Genomic DNA, 23,558 nt, shown 5'->3' on the forward strand with positions numbered 1-23,558 from the left:
GACAAAATTAACTCACGGCAAAACAAAATTAACTCACGGCAAAACAAAATTAACCCACGGCAAAACAAAATTAACTCACTGCAAAACAAAATTTACTTACGGCAAAACAAAGAAAACGACTTGGTCAACGGTTGTTATTTGCATCTCAAATGGTACGTCGTGTAACAGTACCACCATCTAAACAATCGGTCTCAATTTGTCAAGATTGGCAATACTAAATCCAACTGTGAAACTATTACTTGTGGAATACCACAAGGATCAACCTTGGGTCCACTATCATTCCTGTTATATATTAATGACTTGCCTAACTGCTCTTATAAGTAATATCTGTAATTCTGGTTGGCTGCAGAATTTGGGTTTGAAAATAAAATGTACCCAGAGTGCTGAGGAAACTATCTGCCTGTATCAGGATGTAATTCAAACTTGAGGAGATCTAAGTTAAAGTCTCCCAAAAGAACACAATATTTGTTTTCACGATGTATACTTTCTACTATCGTATTGACGTGATTTAGGAAAGCATCTACATTGCCATGGGGGTGTCTATAAACAACACCACAAATGGTATTACGCCCCATATTGTTTTGAATTTCAATCCATAGAAATTCGTAATCATTTTGCTTTTGGGCAGAAAGATCTCAGCGATGAATATATGCAAGATTATCCTTCACATAAAAGCCTACCCCTCCAGCATTGGTACAGCTTGGTTGAGACAAAAAGTTATAACCAGTTATATTAATATTTACTAAAGCATCTCGATCATTCTTTAACTTTGTCTCAGTTACACCTAATACAGATATAGGGAAATATAATTTAGATAGCATATTAACTAGGTTATCAAAATTAGCCTGCAGGCTCCTGATATTACAATTTAAAAAAGAGAGTGAATTACTAGTTAGACAATTGATGATATCATCATTAACATGAAAATCATGTGTGGTGAAATAATTAAAATTCAAGTCAAAGGGCATTTGGATGTCAATGTCTGAATTAGTAGGGTGATCAATGTTGGAAATAGGAGAAGTAATATCTAGTTGAGGTAATGAGGCAGAGCTACTTGGGCAATTGGAGCTGTCAAGATGAGGGACTCTACCAGGAGACCTATCACAAAACATTGTCTTTCTTGAATTTTAAGCAATCCTTGAACAGTGCATTGTTCTTTGGTGTTCAACTTTCATCGATGAAGATCTTCTTATCAACAGAGAAACAGTAAGACCAAAGACCTAAGACCTAAGACCTAAGACCCCTCGAAAACTAAGACCCATCGATAAACTTTTGGGTACGGAATATTTTAAAAGAAAGAAGACGTCAAAGTGATCTTTACAACTTGGACACAGTTAATAGAGCGAACTATGACCTTGAGGGGCTACAACTTGGGAGATCGTGAATTTTACTTGGGGTGTTTACATGCAGGCTACCGAGCTGCAAAATTAAACGTTGGTTATAGATAAGTAAACTTTTCGCTGCTAGATTTACCATGTCTATTTAATTTAGGAAGAAAACGTGAGCTTTCCGTTTCGCTTTTCACTTAACAAATTGGTTCATACGTCAGCGTGCGTTCATCGAGATATGAAGCACGCACGAAAGATGCGTAAGAGTGGCTCGAGACGTAGCCGAGAGCAACTCTAGCTTCCCAAGTGCTTCATATCTCGATGAACGCACAGCTGACGTATGAACCAATTGTTTTATAACATTTTCAACGCTGTAGTTCATGTGTAAAGGGCACATATCCCCCCTCCTACGCTTCAATGCGTTGTTTATTTATTTTGTTTCGGAAAAGTATTTCGCTATGCTTCAATGACTTTGTCCCAGATTGGTCAAAAACTGCGTGGAAATGAAGTTAGAGTTGCGAAAGGAGATGAAACCGGCGTTGATTGTTTTGTTTTCCCTTTCTCTGGGTTCTTTCTCGGGAGTTAAAAATACATTACCAAAGAAAAAGTATATGCCGATGAAGTATATGCCGATGAAGATCTGCCTCGAGGCAGATTTTCGCGAGGCATTTGTTTGCCGACCTCACAGCGTGCACAATGGAAAATTGAAGCACGCTCGCGTTATTGAATTTGAGTACACGAATTTATAAGCTACCGTATTTTCTCGATTAAACGCCGGACCCCGATTAAACGCCGGCTTCGAAAAAACAGGGTCAACACTGACGATTTTTTGTTAAACGCCGGGGGCGTTTAGTCGAGAAAATACGGTTGTTTTAATACACACTAGTGTGGATGGGGCCTGTTTTAAATTTTTATATGCAAGTACGCTGGTCTAATCAAAGTTCATGTAACTTGACCCCGTTGACCTTAAGTTTTGTGGACCACAACAAATTACCTAGGACAAGGCGAGAACCGACCTCCATAATAGGGTATAACTGGACAAATCACAACATATCCAACTTCCCAAATATATTATTGAAAGATACAAAAGCCCATCCATGCGAAAGAAGATGAAGTGAGCTGGTCCTGAATTGTTGTCGTTTTAACACTTTACTGCCTAAATCACATTACCGGAAGTCACGCACAAGAGCCGCGATTTGAAATACTGATCTTAAAAATTGCGTTTAAAGTTTCCCGAGAATTGAAAACAGGCAACTTATTTTAGCAGAATACGTTAAAACGGCCTTTCGTTCGAAACGCGTACATCGAAAACATTCTGTGCTGCGCTGCCGTAAGTCACTGATAATTACGCACTCGGTAATTCAGGCCCAGTCCACACTAATAGTGTGTAGTGAAAAGAGAAACAGAAAGCTCACTTTTTTCTTTCTGAATTAAATAGACATCGTAAATCTTGCAGCGAAAAGTTTACTTATTCATATCTACGTTTAATTTGCAGCTCGGTAGCCTGCATGTTAACTCCCAAAGTAAAATTCACGACGATCACCCAAGTTGTGTCTCCTCCAGGTCATAGTTCGTTCTGTTAACTATGTCCAGGTTGTAAAGATCACCTTGCCTTTTTCTTTCTTTTTAAATATTCCGTACTCAAAATTTTTTCGAGGGGTCTTAGTTTTCGAGGTAGACTTGCTCACAAGTCGCGCTTTTGAGCGCGTAGTGCGACAGTGAACGCGGAGGGCGAGCGAGCCGAGCCGAGCCGAGCGAGCGAAGTTCTGCGGGTCCTACTACACCAGAACAGAAAACCAAGCGAACAACTTTGAGAAAGTCTATTTTCGAGGGGTCTTAGTTTTCGAGGGGTCTTAGTTTTCGAGGGGTCTTAGGTGTTAGGTGTTAGGTCTTAGTTTTCGAGACACTCAGATTTCAGCCTTTTCCTTGTCCAATACAAACTTTCCCTTATTTCTCGTCTCACAAACTTTAATATTATGGCAGGATCCACTGATGCCCTACTGCTTGGAATTCGATGACAAACGGATATATCATTCCTTTCCAACGGTATGCCCATCTTCCGACTTAGCTGAAGCACAATGTCGTTAGTATCTTCCTCCTGGAAATCCTCTGGAAGTGGAATACCACGAATTTCAAAACATTCTCCTCTAGTATACTGCTCTATGTCATTAAGGGACTTTAGTATTAACTTCAAGTCGTTTGCAGAACTTAACACTTGAGCTTTGAGGCTAGCATGTTCTTCCTTAATTGCCTTGTTCTCTCTCTCCTTGAACCGCCTCAAAAGTATCTTCTATCTTCTCAAATTTCGTAGTCAACAATTTCACCTTCGCCAAAGCTTCCTTTAACTGCTCAGAAAGCGGGCTGAGTTTTTCATCTAAAATCCTTTCTAGCTTTTCCTTTGTAATATTAGGCATAATTCCTTGCATAAACTGTAATGAGAATCACAAAACTGGACGAAAACGAACACGTCTGCCATGCTGCATGACCGCTGACTACTCTCTCTTCTTATTTACTTACTATCTTTGGTAGTAAGCAAATAAAACTGCAATCTTTTTTGGAAATATGCTAAAATAAAATTTTTTGAGCTTTCAACAGTCACAGCTGCAAAAGGCCTTCTTTTGGCCTCTTGCGACATCGAAGTTTCAAAAGTTAACAAGCTCCTCGTAACACACCACGTGCAGTGCAAAAAATCGTTTGAGTAACTAAACTTTGGAATATTCAAAGGGTTATAAAAGCATTTTAATTTCGATGTGTGTTTATTCAGAGGTTCCCAATAATTTATTAAAAAACATCCGTTAGACAGCTTTTTGAAATTGGTCAAAAGTACTCTTTCTTGGTTGATATTTCGCAAGTCCTGACCACACCATCAAAACTCCGGTTGATTTCTTCTAATAAGATGTTCGACTTCAAACTTTTGGTGATTTTGCTAGCACGACAGCCGAATTATGCAAATTGTCTGTTAAGGAAACTCCAACCGTTTTCAGAGGTGTCTCGACCATATACGCACGTACGCACGTGCATACCTAAAAGTATCTATAAAATATCTCTACTTTTTTTTCAATAGATCTATCGGCGAAAGGGGACTTTTAAACATACAAGAGTTTTCCCTTTTTACTGCTGCTATTTTACGAAAGAAAACTTGGCAAAACATTCCACTGTTCATTTTTTAGTTAATTAGTATGAGAGTTCAAAAGCCAGTCATCACAACCACAGTAACAGAATAAAAAGAGCAAAAATAAAATGGATCGAAATCCACCGATCGCAAAACAAAAACTTCACCTTTTGACCCATTTGACCCCTTCCATTTTCTGAGCGGTCCGCAAAAGCATTTGACCTGATTTGACGGCAGCTTAAAACGCAGTCATTTCGGGTCTGTTTGAGCTTATGAGTTCATGAATTGCTTTACAAGGTGCTTGAGTTCGTGAATGAATTAAATGGCCCAAAGACCAATAAGCGACTTTTTTAGCCGAAGAGTGTTAACAAGGTCAACGAAGAGGAACCTACAGAAGGTAAGTGTCCTTTGTAAAATTAATGAAATATTTAAAGAAGGTTTTGATCCTTATGATATTCTAGATTTACGAAAAAAGGACGTGTTTGCTTAAAAAAAAGGAAAAAAAAATACACCACTTCTTTGCCAACATTTCCTCTTATAAATAGTGTTACGGCTTGAAAAAAAGGCAAAAAAACGTACATACGACCGTCAAAGCACGATAGAAATGCGTGATATAGCCACAGTCATTACACCTGGTAAATAAACCTCGTTAATAGCAGTCATATGCTGCTTTTGTTAGGTACAGACTGTTTGACTAGGACAACTAGTGCTGTACAAACTGAAAGTGGCTGTATATCGCTAGAAACGATACTGAACCCCAGAAAATGGTTGCTATTCATTGTCTCTGCATTTACATCCCCAAATAACTTTATTCTGATGCCTAGTGCACGTTAGAATTATTAAAAAGCGGAGGAGTAATCTCTTAATGCATCTTGGGTAGTCCCCAACTAACAATAGCTACTGGCGGTCTCTGCATGTTCCTCCCCAAAGAGCTTCATTCTGATGCCAAGTGCACGCTTGTGTGACTCACCAGCTGAGGAGTACTCTCCCAGGTTGTCTTGCACAATCCCCAACTCACGGTAGCTGTCAGCGGTGTCTGCATGTTCTTCCCCAAAGAGCTTTATTCTGATGCCAAGTGCACGCTTGAATGACTCAGCAGCTGAGGAGTAATCTTCTACTGCATTTTGTGTAAACCCCAACTCACGGTAGCTGTCGGCGGTGTCTGCATGTTCCTCCCCAAGTAACTTTATTCTGATGCCAAGTGGACGCTTTTGTGACTCAGCAGCTGAGGAGTACTCTCCCAGGTAGTGTTGAGCAAACCCCAGCTCACGATAGCTGTCGGCGGTGTCTACATGTTCCTCCCCAAGTAACTTTATTCTGATGCCAAGTGCACGCTTTTGTGACTCAGCAGCTGAGGAGTACTCTCCCAGGTGGAGTTGGGTAACCCCCACCTCACAGTAGCTGTCGGCGGTGTGTACATGTTCCTCCCCAAGTAACTTTATTCTGATGCCAAGTGCACGCTTGTGTGACTCAGCAGCTGAAGAGTACTCTCTCAGGTTGTGTTGGGTAACCCCCAGCTGACAGTAGCTGTCGGCGGTGTCTACATGTTCCTCCCCAAGTAACTTTATTCTGATGCCAAGTGCACGCTTGTGTGACTCAGCAGCTGAGGAGTACTCTCTCAGGTTGTGTTGGGTAACCCCCAGCTGACGGTAGCTGTCGGCAGTGTCTACATGTTCCTCCCCAAGTAACTTTATTCTGATGCCAAGTGCACGCTTGTGTGACTCAGCAGCTGAGGAGTACTCTCCCAGGTTGCGCTGGGTAACCCCCAGATGACGGTAGCTGTCGGCGGTGTCTACATGTTCCTCCCCAAGTAACTTTATTCTGATAACAAGTGCACGCTTGTGTGACTCAGCAGCTGAGGAGTAGTCTCCCAGGTAGTGTTGAGCAAACCCCAGCTCACGATAGCTGTCGGCGGTGTCTACATGTTCCTCCCCAAGTAACTTTATTCTGATGCCAAGTGCACGCTTTTGTGACTCAGCAGCTGAGGAGTACTCTCCCAGGTGGAGTTGGGTAACCCCCAGCTCACAGTAGCTGTCGGCGGTGTGTACATGTTCCTCCCCAAGTAACTTTATTCTGATGCCAAGTGCACGCTTGTGTGACTCAGCAGCTGAAGAGTACTCTCTCAGGTTGTGTTGGGTAACCCCCAGCTGACAGTAGCTGTCGGCGGTGTCTACATGTTCCTCCCCAAGTAACTTTATTCTGATGCCAAGTGAACGCTTGTGTGACTCAGCAGCTGAGGAGTACTCTCTCAGGTTGTGTTGGGTAACCCCCAGCTGACGGTAGCTGTCGGCGGTGTCTACATGTTCCTCCCCAAGTAACTTTATTCTGATGCCAAGTGCACGCTTGTGTGACTCAGCAGCTGAGGAGTACTCTCCCAGGTTGCGCTGGGTAACCCCCAGATGACGGTAGCTGTCGGCGGTGTCTACATGTTCCTCCCCAAGTAACTTTATTCTGATGCCAAGTGCACACTTGAATGACTCAGCAGCTGAGGAGTACTCTCCCAGGTTGTTTTGAGCAGCCCCCAGCTGACGGTAGCTGATGGCGGTGTCTACATGTTCCTCCCCAAGTAACTTTATTCTGATGCCAAGTGCACACTTGAATGACTCAGCAGCTGAGGAGTTCTCTCCCAGGTTGTGTTGGGTAACCCCCAGCTGACGGTAGCTGATGGCGGTGTCTACATGTTCCTCTCCAAGTAACTTTATTCTGATGCCAAGTGCACACTTGAATGACTTAGCAGCTGAGGAGTACTCTCTGAGGTTGTGTTGGGTAACCCCCAACTGACAGTAGCCGTCGGCGGTGTCTACATGTTCCTCCCCAAGTAACTTTATTCTGATGCCAAGTGCACGCTTTAGTGACTCAGCAGCTGAGGAGTACTCTCCCAGGTGGAGTTGGGTAACCCCCAGCTCACAGTAGCTGTCGGTGGTGTGTACATGTTCCTCCCCAAGTAACTTTATTCTGATGCCAAGTGCACGCTTGTGTGACTCAGCAGCTGAAGAGTACTCTCTCAGGTTGTGTTGCGTAACCCCCAGCTGACAGTAGCTGTCGGCGGTGTCTACATGTTCCTCCCCAAGTAACTTTATTCTGATGCCAAGTGCACGCTTTTGTGACTCAGCAGCTGAGGAGTACTCTCTCAGGTTGTGTTGGGTAACCCCCAGCTGACGGTAGCTGTCGGCGGTGTCTACATGTTCCTCCCCAAGTAACTTTATTCTGATGCCAAGTCCACGCTTGTGTGACTCAGCAGCTGAGGAGTACTCTCCCAGGTTGCGCTGGGTAACCCCCAGATGACGGTAGCTGTCGGCGGTGTCTACATGTTCCTCCCCAAGTAACTTTATTCTGATGCCAAGTGCACACTTGAATGACTCAGCAGCTGAGGAGTACTCTCCCAGGTTGTTTTGAGCAGCCCCCAGCTGACGGTAGCTGATGGCGGTGTCTACATGTTCCTCACCAAGTAACTTTATTCTGATGCCAAGTGCACGCTTGAATGACTCAGCAGCTGAGGAGTTCTCTCCCAGGTTGTGTTGGGTAACCCCCACCTGACGGTAGCTGATGGCGGTGTCTACATGTTCCTCTCCAAGTAACTTTATTCTGATGCCAAGTGCACACTTGAATGACTTAGCAGCTGAGGAGTACTCTCTCAGGTTGTGTTGGGTAACCCCCAGCTGACAGTAGCTGTCGGCGGTGTCTACATGTTCCTCCCCAAGTAACTTTATTCTGATGCCAAGTGCACGCTTTTGTGACTCAGCAGCTGAGGAGTACTCTCCCAGGTGGAGTTGGGTAACCCCCAGCTCACAGTAGCTGTCGGCAGTGTGTACATGTTCCTCCCCAAGTAACTTTATTCTGATGCCAAGTGCACGCTTGTGTGACTCAGCAGCTGAAGAGTACTCTCTCAGGTTGTGTTGGGTAACCCCCAGCTGACAGTAGCTGTCGGCGGTGTCTACATGTTCCTCCCCAAGTAACTTTATTCTGATGCCAAGTGCACGCTTGTGTGACTCAGCAGCTGAGGAGTACTCTCTCAGGTTGTGTTGGGTAACCCCCAGCTGACGGTAGCTGTCGGCAGTGTCTACATGTTCCTCCCCAAGTAACTTTATTCTGATGCCAAGTGCACGCTTGTGTGACTCAGCAGCTGAGGAGTACTCTCCCAGGTTGCGCTGGGTAACCCCCAGATGACGGTAGCTGTCGGCGGTGTCTACATGTTCCTTCCCAAGTAACTTTATTCTGATAACAAGTGCACGCTTGTGTGACTCAGCAGCTGAGGAGTAGTCTCCCAGGTAGTGTTGAGCAAACCCCAGCTCACGATAGCTGTCGGCGGTGTCTACATGTTCCTCCCCAAGTAACTTTATTCTGATGCCAAGTGCACGCTTTTGTGACTCAGCAGCTGAGGAGTACTCTCCCAGGTGGAGTTGGGTAACCCCCACCTCACAGTAGCTGTCGGCGGTGTGTACATGTTCCTCCCCAAGTAACTTTATTCTGATGCCAAGTGCACGCTTGTGTGACTCAGCAGCTGAAGAGTACTCTCTCAGGTTGTGTTGGGTAACCCCCAGCTGACAGTAGCTGTCGGCGGTGTCTACATGTTCCTCCCCAAGTAACTTTATTCTGATGCCAAGTGCACGCTTGTGTGACTCAGCAGCTGAGGAGTACTCTCTCAGGTTGTGTTGGGTAACCCCCAGCTGACGGTAGCTCTCGGCAGTGTCTACATGTTCCTCCCCAAGTAACTTTATTCTGATGCCAAGTGCACGCTTGTGTGACTCAGCAGCTGAAGAGTACTCTCTCAGGTTGTGTTGGGTAACCCCCAGCTGACAGTAGCTGTCGGCGGTGTCTACATGTTCCTCCCCAAGTAGCTTTATTCTGATGCCAAGTGCACGCTTTTGTGACTCAGCAGCTGAGGAGTACTCTCTCAGGTTGTGTTGGGTAACCCCCAGCTGACGGTAGCTGTCGGCGGTGTCTATATGTTCCTCCCCAAGTAACTTTATTCTGATGCCAAGTGCACGCTTGTGTGACTCAGCAGCTGAGGAGTACTCTCCCAGGTTGCGCTGGGTAACCCCCAGATGACGGTAGCTGTCGGCGGTGTCTACATGTTCCTCCCCAAGTAACTTTATTCTGATGCCAAGTGCACACTTGAATGACTCAGCAGCTGAGGAGTACTCTCCCAGGCTGTTTTGAGCAGCCCCCAGCTGACGGTAGCTGATGGCGGTGTCTACATGTTCCTTTCCAAGTAACTTTATTCTGATGCCAAGTGCACGCTTGAATGACTCAGCAGCTGAGGAGTTCTCTCCCAGGTTGTGTTGGGTAACCCCCAGCTGACGGTAGCTGATGGCGGTGTCTACATGTTCCTCTCCAAGTAACTTTATTCTGATGCCAAGTGCACACTTGAATGACTTAGCAACTGAGGAGTACTCTCTCAGGTTGTGTTGGGTAACCCCCAGCTGACAGTAGCTGTCGGCGGTGTCTACATGTTCCTCCCCAAGTAACTTTATTCTGATGCCAAGTGCACGCTTTTGTGACTCAGCAGCTGAGGAGTACTCTCCCAGGTGGAGTTGGGTAACCCCCAGCTCACAGTAGCTGTCGGCGGTGTGTACATGTTCCTCCCCAAGTAACTTTATTCTGATGCCAAGTGCACGCTTGTGTGACTCAGCAGCTGAAGAGTACTCTCTCAGGTTGTGTTGGGTAACCCCCAGCTGACAGTAGCTGTCGGCGGTGTCTACATGTTCCTCCCCAAGTAACTTTATTCTGATGCCAAGTGCACGCTTGTGTGACTCAGCAGCTGAGGAGTACTCTCTCAGGTTGTGTTGGGTAACCCCCAGCTGACGGTAGCTGTCGGCAGTGTCTACATGTTCCTCCCCAAGTAACTTTATTCTGATGCCAAGTGCACGCTTGTGTGACTCAGCAGCTGAGGAGTACTCTCCCAGGTTGCGCTGGGTAACCCCCAGATGACGGTAGCTGTCGGCGGTGTCTACATGTTGCTCCCCAAGTAACTTTATTCTGATAACAAGTGCACGCTTGTGTGACTCAGCAGCTGAGGAGTAGTCTCCCAGGTAGTGTTGAGCAAACCCCAGCTCACGATAGCTGTCGGCGGTGTCTACATGTTCCTCCCCAAGTAACTTTATTCTGATGCCAAGTGCACGCTTTTGTGACTCAGCAGCTGAGGAGTACTCTCCCAGGTGGAGTTGGGTAACCCCCACCTCACAGTAGCTGTCGGCGGTGTGTACATGTTCCTCCCCAAGTAACTTTATTCTGATGCCAAGTGCACGCTTGTGTGACTCAGCAGCTGAAGAGTACTCTCTCAGGTTGTGTTGGGTAACCCCCAGCTGACAGTAGCTGTCGGCGGTGTCTACATGTTCCTCCCCAAGTAACTTTATTCTGATGCCAAGTGCACGCTTGTGTGACTCAGCAGCTGAGGAGTACTCTCTCAGGTTGTGTTGGGTAACCCCCAGCTGACGGTAGCTCTCGGCAGTGTCTACATGTTCCTCCCCAAGTAACTTTATTCTGATGCCAAGTGCACGCTTGTGTGACTCAGCAGCTGAGGAGTACTCTCCCAGGTTGCGCTGGGTAACCCCCAGATGACGGTAGCTGTCGGCGGTGTCTACATGTTCCTCCCCAAGTAACTTTATTCTGATGCCAAGTGCACACTTGAATGACTCAGCAGCTGAGGAGTACTCTCCCAGGTTGTTTTGAGCAGCCCCCAGCTGACGGTAGCTGATGGCGGTGTCTACATGTTCCTCCCCAAGTAACTTTATTCTGATGCCAAGTGCACACTTGAATGACTCAGCAGCTGAGGAGTTCTCTCCCAGGTTGTGTTGGGTAACCCCCAGCTGACGGTAGCTGATGGCGGTGTCTACATGTTCTTCTCCAAGTAACTTTATTCTGATGCCAAGTGCACACTTGAATGACTTAGCAGCTGAGGAGTACTCTCTGAGGTTGTGTTGGGTAACCCCCAACTGACAGTAGCTGTCGGCGGTGTCTACATGTTCCTCCCCAAGTAACTTTATTCTGATGCCAAGTGCACGCTTTTGTGACTCAGCAGCTGAGGAGTACTCTCCCAGGTGGAGTTGGGTAACCCCCAGCTCACAGTAGCTGTCGGCGGTGTGTACATGTGCCTCCCCAAGTAACTTTATTCTGATGCCAAGTGCACGCTTGTGTGACTCAGCAGCTGAAGAGTACTCTCTCAGGTTGTGTTGGGTAACCCCCAGCTGACAGTAGCTGTCGGCGGTGTCTACATGTTCCTCCCCAAGTAACTTTATTCTGATGCCAAGTGCACGCTTTTGTGACTCAGCAGCTGAGGAGTACTTTCTCAGGTTGTGTTGGGTAACCCCCAGCTGACGGTAGCTGTCGGCGGTGTCTACATGTTCCTCCCCAAGTAACTTTATTCTGATGCCAAGTGCACGCTTGTGTGACTCAGCAGCTGAGGAGTACTCTCCCAGGTTGCGCTGGGTAACCCCCAGATGACGGTAGCTCTCGGCGGTGTCTACATGTTCCTCCCCAAGTAACTTTATTCTGATGCCAAGTGCACACTTGAATGACTCAGCAGCTGAGGAGTACTCTCCCAGGTTGTTTTGAGCAGCCCCCAGCTGACGGTAGCTGATGGCGGTGTCTACATGTTCCTCCCCAAGTAACTTTATTCTGATGCCAAGTGCACGCTTGAATGACTCAGCAGCTGAGGAGTTCTCTCCCAGGTTGTGTTGGGTAACCCCCAGCTGACGGTAGCTGATGGCGGTGTCTACATGTTCCTCTCCAAGTAACTTTATTCTGATGCCAAGTGCACACTTGAATGACTTAGCAGCTGAGGAGTACTCTCTCAGGTTGTGTTGGGTAACCCCCAGCTGACAGTAGCTGTCGGCGGTGTCTACATGTTCCTCTCCAAGTAACTTTATTCTTATGCCAAGTGCACGCTTGTGTGACTCAGCAGCTGAGGAGTACTCTCCCAGTTTGCGTTGGGTAACCCCCAGCTGACGGTAGCTGTCGGCGGTGTCTACATGTTCCTCCCCAAGTAACTTTATTCTGATGCCAAGTGCACGCTTGTGTGACTCAGCAGCTGAGGAGTTCTCTCCCAGGTTGTGTTGGGTAACCCCCAGCTGACGGTAGCTGTCGGCGGTGTCTCCATGTTCCTCCCCAAGTAACTTTATTCTGATGCCAAGTGCACGCTTGTGTGACTCAGCAGCTGAGGAGTACTCTCCCAGGTTGTGTTGGGTAAACCCCAGCCAAGAGTAGCTGTCGGCGGTGTCTACATGTTCCTCCCCAAGTAACTTTATTCTGATGCCAAGTGCACGCTTGAATGACTCAGTAGCTGAGGAGTTCTCTCCCAGGTTGTGTTGGGTAACCCCCAGCTGAAAGTAGCTGTCGGCGGTGTCTACATGTTCCTCCCCAAGTAACTTTATTCTGATACCAAGTGCACGCTTGTGTGACTCAGCAGCTGAGGAGTACTCTCCCAGGTTGTATTGGGTAACCCCCAGCTGAAAGTAGCCGTAGGCGGTGTCTACATGTTCCTCCCCAAGTAACTTTATTCTGATACCAAGTGCACGCTTGAATGACTCAGCAGCTGAGGAGTACTCTGCCAGCTGGTGTTGGGTAACCCCCAGCTGACGGAAGCTGTCGGCGGTGTCTTTATGTTCCTCCCCAAGTAACTTTATTCTGATGCGAAGTGCACGCTTGTGTGACTCAGCAGCTGAGGAGTACTCTCCCAGGTGGTGTTGGGCAACCCCCAGCTGACGGTAGCTGTCGGCGATGTCTTTATGTTCCTCCCCAAGTAACTTTATTCTGATGCCAAGTGCACGCTTGTGTGACTCAGCAGCTGAGGAGTACTCTCTAAGTTTATATAGTTTAAATCCCAGCTGATGGTGGCTGTCTGCGGTTTTTGCATGTCCTTCGCCGAACAACTGTAACGTGATTGTAAGTGCATGTTGTGCTGAGTTGACGGCCTCTGCTGAGTTATTTATACACTCCTGAAGGTCTGCAAGTTGTAAATAACATTTCGCCAGTGCTTCTTTGTGTAGTTTAAGAATTGGGTTATTGCTTTCTCTGATCTTTTGTAGTGACTCCTGAAGATAGGTGATTCTTTCCTTGGCAACTGATACACCTTCCTCATTCTTATTTAGTAACATCAGCATACCGAGGGAGTATTCATGAAATTTGAACCAACCAAGCTGTGTCATTCCAGTTGCTGATTTAGTGTCTTCGAGAACTTTAAGCATCAAAGTACTGAAAAGTTCATTGATGTCGCGGGTGGATATTTCTCCTGTTACTAATTTAACAAGAGTCATGACTTCCATTTCAATTGGGTGGTTTGCTTTCTCTTTGAGTGGACTTTTCCTTTGCTCGTGCGCATCTAGTCTTTTATCATTGACGTCAGGAATCATTAATAAATCAGTGTCTCCCACCTCCTTAACTTCTTGCAGCGCTCTGCCATAGAACATGGAGGACGTTTGGTGATCACTTTGGCTTTGATAAAAAACAGCAAGAATCTGAAAAGCAATGAGCCTTAGAACTTTGTGCTCAGGAGTGTTATTCATAAACTCAATAGCTTCTTGTAAACTTTGTACTCCATCCTGGGTCTTTCCCGTGACAAGTTTATGGATACCGAAGTAACATAAGTATTTTCCCTTATTACCGTCAAACCCGGTAGAGGTAGAACATTGGATTCGTTTGGCCTCCGCAAGCAGCTGTATCGCCCTTCTTTCATCTCCCCTCATAATTTTTCCAAAGGCTTTGGACTGAAGTAGTTTCCCATGGAGATCTCTTCTTTCAACCTTATTGGCTGCAGTTATTGCTGAAAGGTAAATCTCTTCAAATTTAGCTTTCTCGTCCCAGTAGACGGTGTCAAGAAACATCTCTGATTTTACCAAAATGTTAAAGACTTTTTCCACTGTCTTGCAGTCTGAACATCCATTAATTAGACTTTGAAAAATGCTCTTTTCATTCTCAAAGAACTCGATAAATGCTGTCATTGATTTTCCAGTAAGGAACATTTCATTTAATTTGTCAAACAAAGATATGAAGAAAGATAAAAAGCGAGTGTTTGCGAGTAGAATTGTTTTTTTCATGTCAAGCTCGCCTTTGTGCTTTGCGTACGACTGTAAAAGCTTGTGAATGGAGAACTCGTCCAAATTTGGACAGCTGTCAATGAGGGACCTCCTTTGTAGCTCGCGCAAAACTTTTTTGGCTTCGGAGGAACTTGATAGTCCTAAAACAGCTTTTGCAATCGTGAGATCAAAATTTTCGGGTAGAATACACAAGGATATCAGTGCCTCTTGATTCTGCGAAGAGAGTCTCTGGAAAGATGATTCAAATAGGGATTTTAGCCTCAAATCACTGGTATAATCTGGGTTGTCCAGAAGCTCAATTAGACTACGTTTCGACCGTAATAACTCATCAAGATCCGAACTACAATGGGCAAAATCTTTAGAAAGTGACGAGCACAAAAGCTTTATGGCTAAAGGCACCTGCCCACAGATCTGCACGATTTTCATTACGTTAGTTGTGTTCACCTCCGGAAGTAGCTCTGTCACCAAAGTCTTGGACGATGATGTTTCGAGTTCTCTTATCCTAACAGACTGGTGTCCCTGTAAAGACACATTCATAAAAGCCATTGACTCCCTCGTAGTTAAAAGAAAATCTACCTTTTCACTGCGGTTGAGAATCTCTTTCAGCAGATTCACAGTCTCCTCTTTCACGGTTGGCGCACCACATTCAAACAAATCATCAGCATTATCAAGGATCAGCACACAGTGATCCGACAGTCGTTCAAAAATGAAACCGATTTCATCTTCAACAGTTAAACCTTGATTCGCTGATTTATCAGTCCGAAAGAAGCTAAGTAGTTTTGACATTAAGTCTCCTTTTGACTTCAGCCCACGTAATGAAATAAAGTAGACAGGCAAACCCCGTTCACGAAGACGATGCCCCACAACAATTGCCGTGGACGTCTTTCCAAACCCTGGAGAGCCCCAAACGGATACGATTCGTGTCGATTCAGAAGTCACGTGACCAATAATCTGGTCACACTCCTCCTCGCGACCAGTGAAATGTGGAACCATCGGAGGGAGATTTGATCGAGGTAAACAGGGTTTATAACCTAAAGAAAAGCAAATAAAAGCATCCATGAATAAATGCTTTACCTTTTTAGCGAATACAGTTAAATCAGAAATTAACAAATGCCGAAAGAAAAGAAATGAAAAGCCTCCACAGTTCAATGCCCTATTCTAAAGCATGTTGGGAGTGGTTAGATCACAGTGAAGTGCAGCCAGGGAAAATACTAGGCATAATCGAATTTCTCTATCTACTTCTTCCGTGCTACTACAGCTTTCTTTGTACCCCAGAACAGAGCAGGGCACAGTGGAGGCTTTTTGTGTGTTATCAGAAAGAACCTATCATTTTCCTCACTTTCTCAAACAGTTTACGGGTGAAGGGGCTAAATTAACGGCTATACAAAGGTTAGCACCTCTTGCAAAAACGGTGTGGTTGCAAAAGTTCCAAACCGAATCTGAAGCTATAAGATGCGTACATTGTTCCAAAATAAAATGAAATAGAAAAATAAAGAAGAAAATCTACGTTAGTACAGCTTAGCCTAGTTTTCGTGCCGACTGAAGGAGTTGAAAGCTAAATTATTTGTGGCGCTTTCCCCATTGGTGTATCAATCGATTGGCTTTCAGTATCAAAAAAGTAGGTATGACAACTTCACCACTTCCGTTAAGGAAAAAATGTACAGTCGACTCCCGATAACTATTACTGTGGCTGGACAAGACCCTTGTCCTGATAAATGGATCAAGGGAAAGCTTGGTAAGATAACATGTAAAAATATCGGCACGTAACGTGAGAAGCCAAACAATTAGCAGCATAATGTCAAGCAGTTGATCTATGAAATCGCGCAGTTCAAGTATTGGTCACGTTGGTTTCAATAGTAACCAATCTTTCAGAACTGCTTACCTGAACTCTCCTCCTTCTGTAGGTCTTTGATCGTTTGGTTGAGCTCGGAAATTTTTTGCGTCACCACCGTTTGGCTAGAAGCGATTGTTTTCAGGTCCACAGTATCGTCACCACGTGATTCCTGTAATAACTTCATCTCACGTTTAAAAGCTTTTCTGAGTGCGCTGCTTTCAGTTTGAATCTCGGAAAACTTTGCATTTATCATTTCTTGGCCGGCAGCGTTTGCCATCCCAAAGGTCTTCTTCAGGTCCAAAGTGCTTTCTAAGTAAGATTCTTGCAAGAGCTTTAGCTCATCTTCTACATTTTTCTCACGTGCAATTCTTTTCTTGTCAAAGTCGGCAAACTTTCTATTTATCATCTCTTGGCTTGCTGTATCGACCGTTTCAATTGCTTTCTTCAGTTCTTGAATACCTTCCCTTTGCGATTCCTGTAGAACCCTTAGCTCATCTTTCACACCTTCCCCGAGAACTTCTCTGAGAAATTCGTTTTCTTTTTGAACCTCTTTTCTGATGTCATCCCTTATCTTCTGAACCTCCTTAGTAGGAAAGTCAGACTCAGTCAAACTTCCAACAGCATCAATGGGGCCAGTATTGACTCCAAGCGCCTTGATCGCGTCTTTCGCGAGTTTAACATATAGATCAAACGTTGTTTTGTCCAATTCGGATTTAAATGCGTGACAGAACGAATTTCTCAACAAACGAATCTGATCGATCGCCAGTGCAATGGTTTCTGCGTTATCTCCAGTAGAACTAACCACAGAAGAATGGAAAGTACCATGTGGTAATTTACAAGGACTCACGTACAAATCATAGAGCGTCCTATGATGGCCTTTGCTGTCTGGTAAAGCAAAGGACCGTGCATGGATGGTGGCCTGGAAAAGGGCTGTACAATCCCATTCATCAAAGGAGCGATTTGTGGGGACTTTGGTTGCTCCACCCTCAGTTCTTAAAAACAGCGTACGTACTTTATTAGAGTCATCCCACGCCTGGAAATTAGGAAGAGACGCAAATTTGGTGTCCCACATCTGTTTGAAAGCTTGACGTAATGCCTTGGGGATCTCATTGAGCGCGATGAGAGCAAACTTGAAGTAGTTCAATTGCTCATTAGTGAATGGCTGTAACGCCATTATTGAAAGCAACGATTCTTGCCGGACTCCGGTGAAAACTTTCTTACATTTTCACTTAAAGCAGGTCTATGAAAATAAGAAAAAAGATAATAGTTAAATGTTAAACCGAGACTTTGACAATTTGGGGTGAAATGGCAGTGGTGTCGAAATTCTCTTCGAATCAGAAAAGGTGTTTTGATATTCCAGGTATTTTTTCGTAGCAGGTGTACCCTTTGCTATGGACACGTTGTAATCCCTCAGGAATAGAGACTGTATGGACTCTCAGATGTCTCATACTGGCGCTATTGCACAAGCCGGGCTTAACACGAATAACAAAACTGTCCACGTAGAGCTCCGCTCTAATAAAGCCACCTTCGAGTGCATGAGTGTTAAAACTTGAATAATTCACAGGTGCTTTCCTTTTGCTTCACTAGCCCCAACGCTTTGTCTACAAAACTAAAACCGTCCCTATATCAGTTTGGGCTATTAGCTGCGGATAGTGTATTGCTCATAGGTGTACTAATGCAAAACAAGTGTTGCTTTGATTACACGGTACGGATTGTTGAGTTATGAGCGTGTTTTCTACATCAAATTTTTGCTGATTTTTGAAAAAGAACAGACGAACAAACTATGAACTCAGAGCTGAAATTCAAAACCAAATCTCGTTGAAGGCTTCCGGCTAGCGCACTCGACGCCGTGGATCTCCGCTTTATAAACCGTGTTTTCTCGTTATAGACAAATTAAACAAACGTATCAACTGAGCGTTAAATTCCTGTCACGTGAAACTTTCTTTTCGAATTTAAAGAAAAGGTTAGAAACATTGTTCAATCATGGCCTGAAAGCTCATAAAGTTTTTGAAATGCGAGTTACGAGATACAGCAGACTTTCGGCAAAAAAATTATTTATTCATTCTCATTCAACCACAAGCACCTATACAGCGTTACTTTGACGAAAGTCGAATTAGTTAAAAAATGGTTTTAAAAGGCGATCTTGATTCTGGGGAACGTGAAGTAAATTTCAAAATTCCGTAAAAACAAAGCGAGTCACACTACAGGGAAACCACACAAGCGGCGTGTCTGGTCGTTTGTTCGAAATATAAAGAAATGTATGGGAGAATATTGAAGAGTCATACTATCGTCAACTTATATCGAGAAATGTCTATGTTAGGCTCAAAATAAATGTAAACCTACCTCACTTGCTGTGTATTGTCGTTTCTGTTGTTCTAAATGGTGAATTTGAGCGATTTGGTAGATTCTGCGTTGAGTGTTGCTTCACGTTATAAGAGGGAGACAAGGGTGGAAAGCTCATTTTCGACCGCTCCAGCGCGAAGCCGATTTTCACCCATAAATTAGAATCGCCTGGCTTCTAAATCAAACACTAGATAAACTAAAACGTTGACGCTTCTTCTCGTGTCATTCAATCGGAGATCCATTCAAAATCCAAGCGCTAACCGCCGAAAAAGTTTCGGGTTGGTCAGCGGTCTTAATGGCGATCGGATGTGTATTTTCGTCGCCTTGGCTTTTGCTGATCCGTTTGATCTTTCTGATATCCTCTGGACGACAAAAGGATTTTAGTAGTTTTTCCATTGATTCGTTTCATCTGCCTACGAAGTCTGGTTCTCATGTGGTAAGTTTTTCGCTGAATTTTCATCACTCCTCTTCGTGGAATCATGTCTGCCATTTTGCCTTTGCAACACGCAGGAAAAGATATTTAAACTTGTTGGTGAGCTACTATGCAAATTCCGACGGCAGTTTCCAGCAAACTCGTCTTTCCAAAAGCGGCGACGTTTCTCTCAACCCTGAACGATTTCTCATAAGTGCTCAATCTGTAGACGAACCGTGGCTCGAAACCATCAAGCTATAAGCTGCGACTCTTGCTCTCTATGGTGCCATATAAACTGTGGAAGTGTAAATCTCCGACAATATTAACTGATGCAACAAGCCGGTGATATCTGTTGGACTTGTCCTCGCTGCCTTCTATCCACGTTACCTTTTGCCCACGTTAGCGACAATGAGCTTGTAAATCACTTTTCCACAATAAACTCCACACAGACCACCGAAACTATGGTCCAGCTACTTCATTCTTCTTCTAGCGCCAGCTTTTCAAAGCCCGCCTTTGGATCGGGAAGGCTTCGTTGCTTACTCACAAATGTTCGATCACTGAAAAACAAATTGCTGGATATTCAAGCTGCAGTTTATAGTGCTGGCCTGGATATCATAGCCGTTACTGAAACATGGTTAAACTCATGTAATCTTGACCATGAAATCCTTCCCTCAGGTTGCCAGTTACACAGGAAAGATCGTCAGGATCGTCAAGGTGGAGGAATTCTGTTTGCATTACGGAATGATTTTGTGGTAGTCAGAAGATACGATCTGGAAACTGATTGTGGGCTAATGTGGAATGAACTGCAAACTGCTGCCGGTCTTAAGCTCCTGTTTGGTGTCTTCTACCGTCCCCCAAATACTGGTATAGAATACATGCTTCTCCTTCAAGAATCTTGCTCCCGTATTGACAACTTGACTTTCAATAAGATTTTCCTCGTTGGAGATTTTAATCTGCTTAACTTTGACTGGATAAATCAGATACCCCTCTCCACTGATCAACTTTACCTGAAGACCTACGAAATCATAAACGACTTATTCCTCACTCAAGAAATTACACCTGCTACTCGTGGTAAAAATATTCTGCACTTGGTTTTGACTTCTACGCCTGACTTAGTTACTGATCTGTGATTGAGCGCGGGTTTCTTACATTCCGACAATCTCAGTATATCCTTCAGTATCTCTGTCAAACCTACATGCTTTCAACTGTGGCTGTTTCTTTTTCTGAGGTAAAATCCATCTTCGAAAACCTGGACCCATCAAAAAGTCCTAAACCAGATGGCATAACTGCCAGGTTCTTGAAAGAGTTTTCTTCTGAAGTAAGTGACTCGGTTACATCAATTTTCAACAAGTCATTAACAAGTGCTGTTTTCCCAGAGAAATGGAAAGACTCAAATTTCACCCCTGTTTTTAAACCTGGTCAAAAAGATGTAAATACCAATTATAGAGGTATCTCACTTTTGTCCATTATGTCAAAATGTCTTGAAAGATGTGTCCATACCCACATTTACAGCCATGTCCAAGACTCTCTTCACCCAGAACAACATGCTTTCAGAAAACATAAATTTTGCGTCACCCAACTTGTTCAATATATTCATTCACTGGCAAAAACACTTGACTCGGGTGGTCAAACTGATGTCATATACCTGGACATGGCAAAAGCTTTTGACCGGGTACCACATGAGAAACTTATGTATAAACTTGAAATGCTTGGCTTTCGAAATCCATTCTTAGCCTGGATCAAAGACTATCTCACAAATAGACGTCATAGAGTCCCCATCGAAGGCATTGCGTCAGACTGGAAGCCAGTTACTTCCGGAGTTCCTCAAGGATCTATCATTGGCCCAATTCTATTTCTTGTATATGTAAATTACATTGCGGAAAACCTTTCTACTGGTACCAGTCTTCCCTTCTATGCAGATTATGCAGAGTGTGCCAGAGTGATTAACGACCTTAATGATTGTTACACCCTCCAAAACGATCTGTCAGCTCTACATGACTGGAGAAAACTATGGGAAAGGAACTTTAATTTACAGAAATGCAAACAGCTCTGTATAACAAGGAAGAAAAAACCAATCCACAATATCTATCATCTTGGTACGGAACAATTACTCCTATCTGACACGGAAAAGGATCTAGGTGTAATGTTACTTCACACACTAGCATGGCATGACCACATCTTTACAAAAGTAAATTCTGCTAATAAGATCCTGCGGCTAATTAAACGGACATGTGGAAATCAGACACAGTCTGCTGTGATTCGCAAGCTTTACATACACCTTGTGCGGCCTCACCCTGAATACGCCTGCGAAATCTAGTCCCTTCACAAAGCCTTTTTGCAGGACTTGATTGAAAGCGTTCAGAGACGAGCCACGCGACTCCTGAGCAAAGGAAAATCTTACATGGAGCGATTGAAATCTCTCCATCTTCTAACCCTTAAGTCTAGAAGTACTCTTCTTGACTTGATCTTCTTTTAAAAATGTTTAAAGAGACTCTTAAATGTTAACTTATATACAAAATAAATACAGCATATGAACTAAGAAATGCTGATTTGTCATTTAAAACTCAATATGCGAAAACAAACATGCTAAAATATTCCTATTTCGATAAAACAGTTAAAGCCTGGAATTGTTTACCTATGCATGTCAGAAAGTCTGAGTCTCTTTCTGATTTTAAAAGTCTTTGTAAGGCTTATTTATACCAGTTAGACACTAAATTAACCTAATTTATTATTATTATTATTATTATTATTATTATCATTATTAAACAACAACAAACATATGAAACATATGTGTGAACTGCGGTTATGAGACGTATATGAGCACGATCCTTCGCAGTAAAGCACTATTTGAGCAATAGTGAAAATCAGACCTGAAAAAAATTTCAGGCCTGTACGGGATTCGAACCACTGACCTGATTTTCACTATTGCTCAAATAGTGCTTTACTGCGAAGGATCGTGCTCATATACGTCTCATAACCGCAGTTCACACATATGTTTCATATGTTTGTTGTTGTTTGATTTATCATCTACGGGTTTATATCGAATTAATTTGATGGCCTGCTCCCAGTTGGCTTGTTAGCTCAATTGGTAGAGCGCTGCACTAGTATTGCAGAGGTCAGTGGTTCGAATCCCGTACAGGCCTGAAATTTTTTTCAGGTCTGATTTTCACTATTGCTCAAATAGTGCTTTACTGCGAAGGATCGTGCTCATATACATATTATCATTATTATAACTATATCATTATAAATATATATAGGTATGTGTAGTGTTATTCTTTTTCGGGTGGCCTTTTGTAAGGGGAACCTGTTCCTGTTTCTTGGCCTTCCCCTCAGCTTTGTATATGTGTTAAGTTTGTTGAGAAAATGATTAAAGGAAAGTAAAGTAAAGAAATGCAGCTTTCCAAGCGATCGGCATCCGCGGCACAGATTTCGTGTGCCAGGGAGCAACCGTCACGCTGTTTGCTCCCCGTTGATTGGCTGATGGTAAACATTGCCCTGTTTCAAATGCCTCGTGTGAGACGAGAGTCAGGGGCATATTTCGCGCCTGCGATTAATCTACTGACTAGCCTGGTGTGAGGTTTATGGTGACATCCGATAATTGAATTATGTTTTCCTTTTCAGTCTCCACATGATCGTAAAGATCTTGTCTGAAAGTGAAGGCCCCTTCCTCAATTTCATAGTGTCTTAGAAGCCTAAAAATATACAAATGGGCCGAAATGGCTGACTTAATTTTGCTTGCAGGAAAAACCCGAAAACATGGGCTTAAATAAGATTAGCTTTTGAACATTTGAATGGTTAAACTTACAAGGCCTTTACGGATATTAAAATGGAAGCAGAATGTCCATAGCTTTTTTTTCCCTTGTGGATATCAGGATTTGTCATCTTTCTTAACGCAGAAAACAACGCCAGTTCAACCTTCCTTCTCTTTACCGTTCAGCTCAATCCGTAATTCGAAAATAATCACAAGTATCCTCTCAAACCTCATTGGGTTACGCGAAAAAAGAGGTTTGAGGTCGTGTCGGGTTTCCGTCACGCACCATAAACCTCACACCAGGCTAGTCAGTAGATGAATCGCCGGCGCGAATATTCCCCTGACACCCCTCTCACATGAGGCATTTAAAACAGGGCGTTTTTTACCATCAGCCAATCAGCGGGGAGCAAACAGCGTGACGGCTTCTCCCTGGCACACGAAATCTGTGCCGCGGATGCCGATCGCTTGGAAAGCTACATTTCTCGAAACTTTTTTGGCGGTTAGTGCTTGGTTTTTTAAGTGAATCTTCGATTGAATGACACGAGAAGAAGCGTCAACCATTTAGTTCATCTGGTGTTCGATTTGGAAGCCGGGTGATTCTAATTTCTGGGTAAAAATCGGCTTCGCGCTGGAGCGGTCGAAAATCAGCTTTCCACCCTTGTCTCCTTCTTATAACGTGAAGTAACACTCAACACAGAATCTACCAAATCGCTCAAATTCGCCATTTAGAACAACAGAAACGAC

The 23,558-nt window shown here is 44.1% G+C and overlaps 2 protein-coding genes and 1 pseudogene across 3 annotated transcripts in view; all 3 read right to left on the bottom strand.

Moving 5' to 3' along the window:
* Positions 1-23,558, bottom strand: part of LOC111338478 (tolloid-like protein 1) — a 104,245-nt gene that overhangs the window by 17,850 nt on the left and 62,837 nt on the right. The gene's annotated exons all lie outside the window — the stretch shown is intronic.
* LOC111347463 (uncharacterized) overlaps positions 1-23,558 on the bottom strand; it is a 35,206-nt gene that overhangs the window by 3,897 nt on the left and 7,751 nt on the right. Inside the window, exons 2-3 of one of the 2 annotated variants that reach the window (XM_088734149.1) lie at positions 16,357-17,548; positions 4,374-15,505 (exon numbers count right to left, since the gene is read on the bottom strand). The exons of the other annotated variant lie outside the window; for it this stretch is intronic. Coding sequence (XP_088590275.1) covers positions 5,328-15,505; positions 16,357-17,482 — 11,304 coding nt within the window. The 5' untranslated portion in view covers positions 17,483-17,548 and the 3' untranslated portion in view covers positions 4,374-5,327. Of the gene's footprint in view, positions 1-4,373; positions 15,506-16,356; positions 17,549-23,558 lie in introns of those variants that run through there. 2 annotated transcript variants of the gene reach the window in all.
* Positions 3,180-4,235, bottom strand: LOC148722889 (uncharacterized; annotated as a pseudogene).

Source organism: Stylophora pistillata, chromosome 9 (assembly GCF_964205215.1).
Source record: "Stylophora pistillata chromosome 9, jaStyPist1.2, whole genome shotgun sequence".
NCBI classification, from domain to species: Eukaryota; Metazoa; Cnidaria; class Anthozoa; order Scleractinia; family Pocilloporidae; genus Stylophora; species Stylophora pistillata.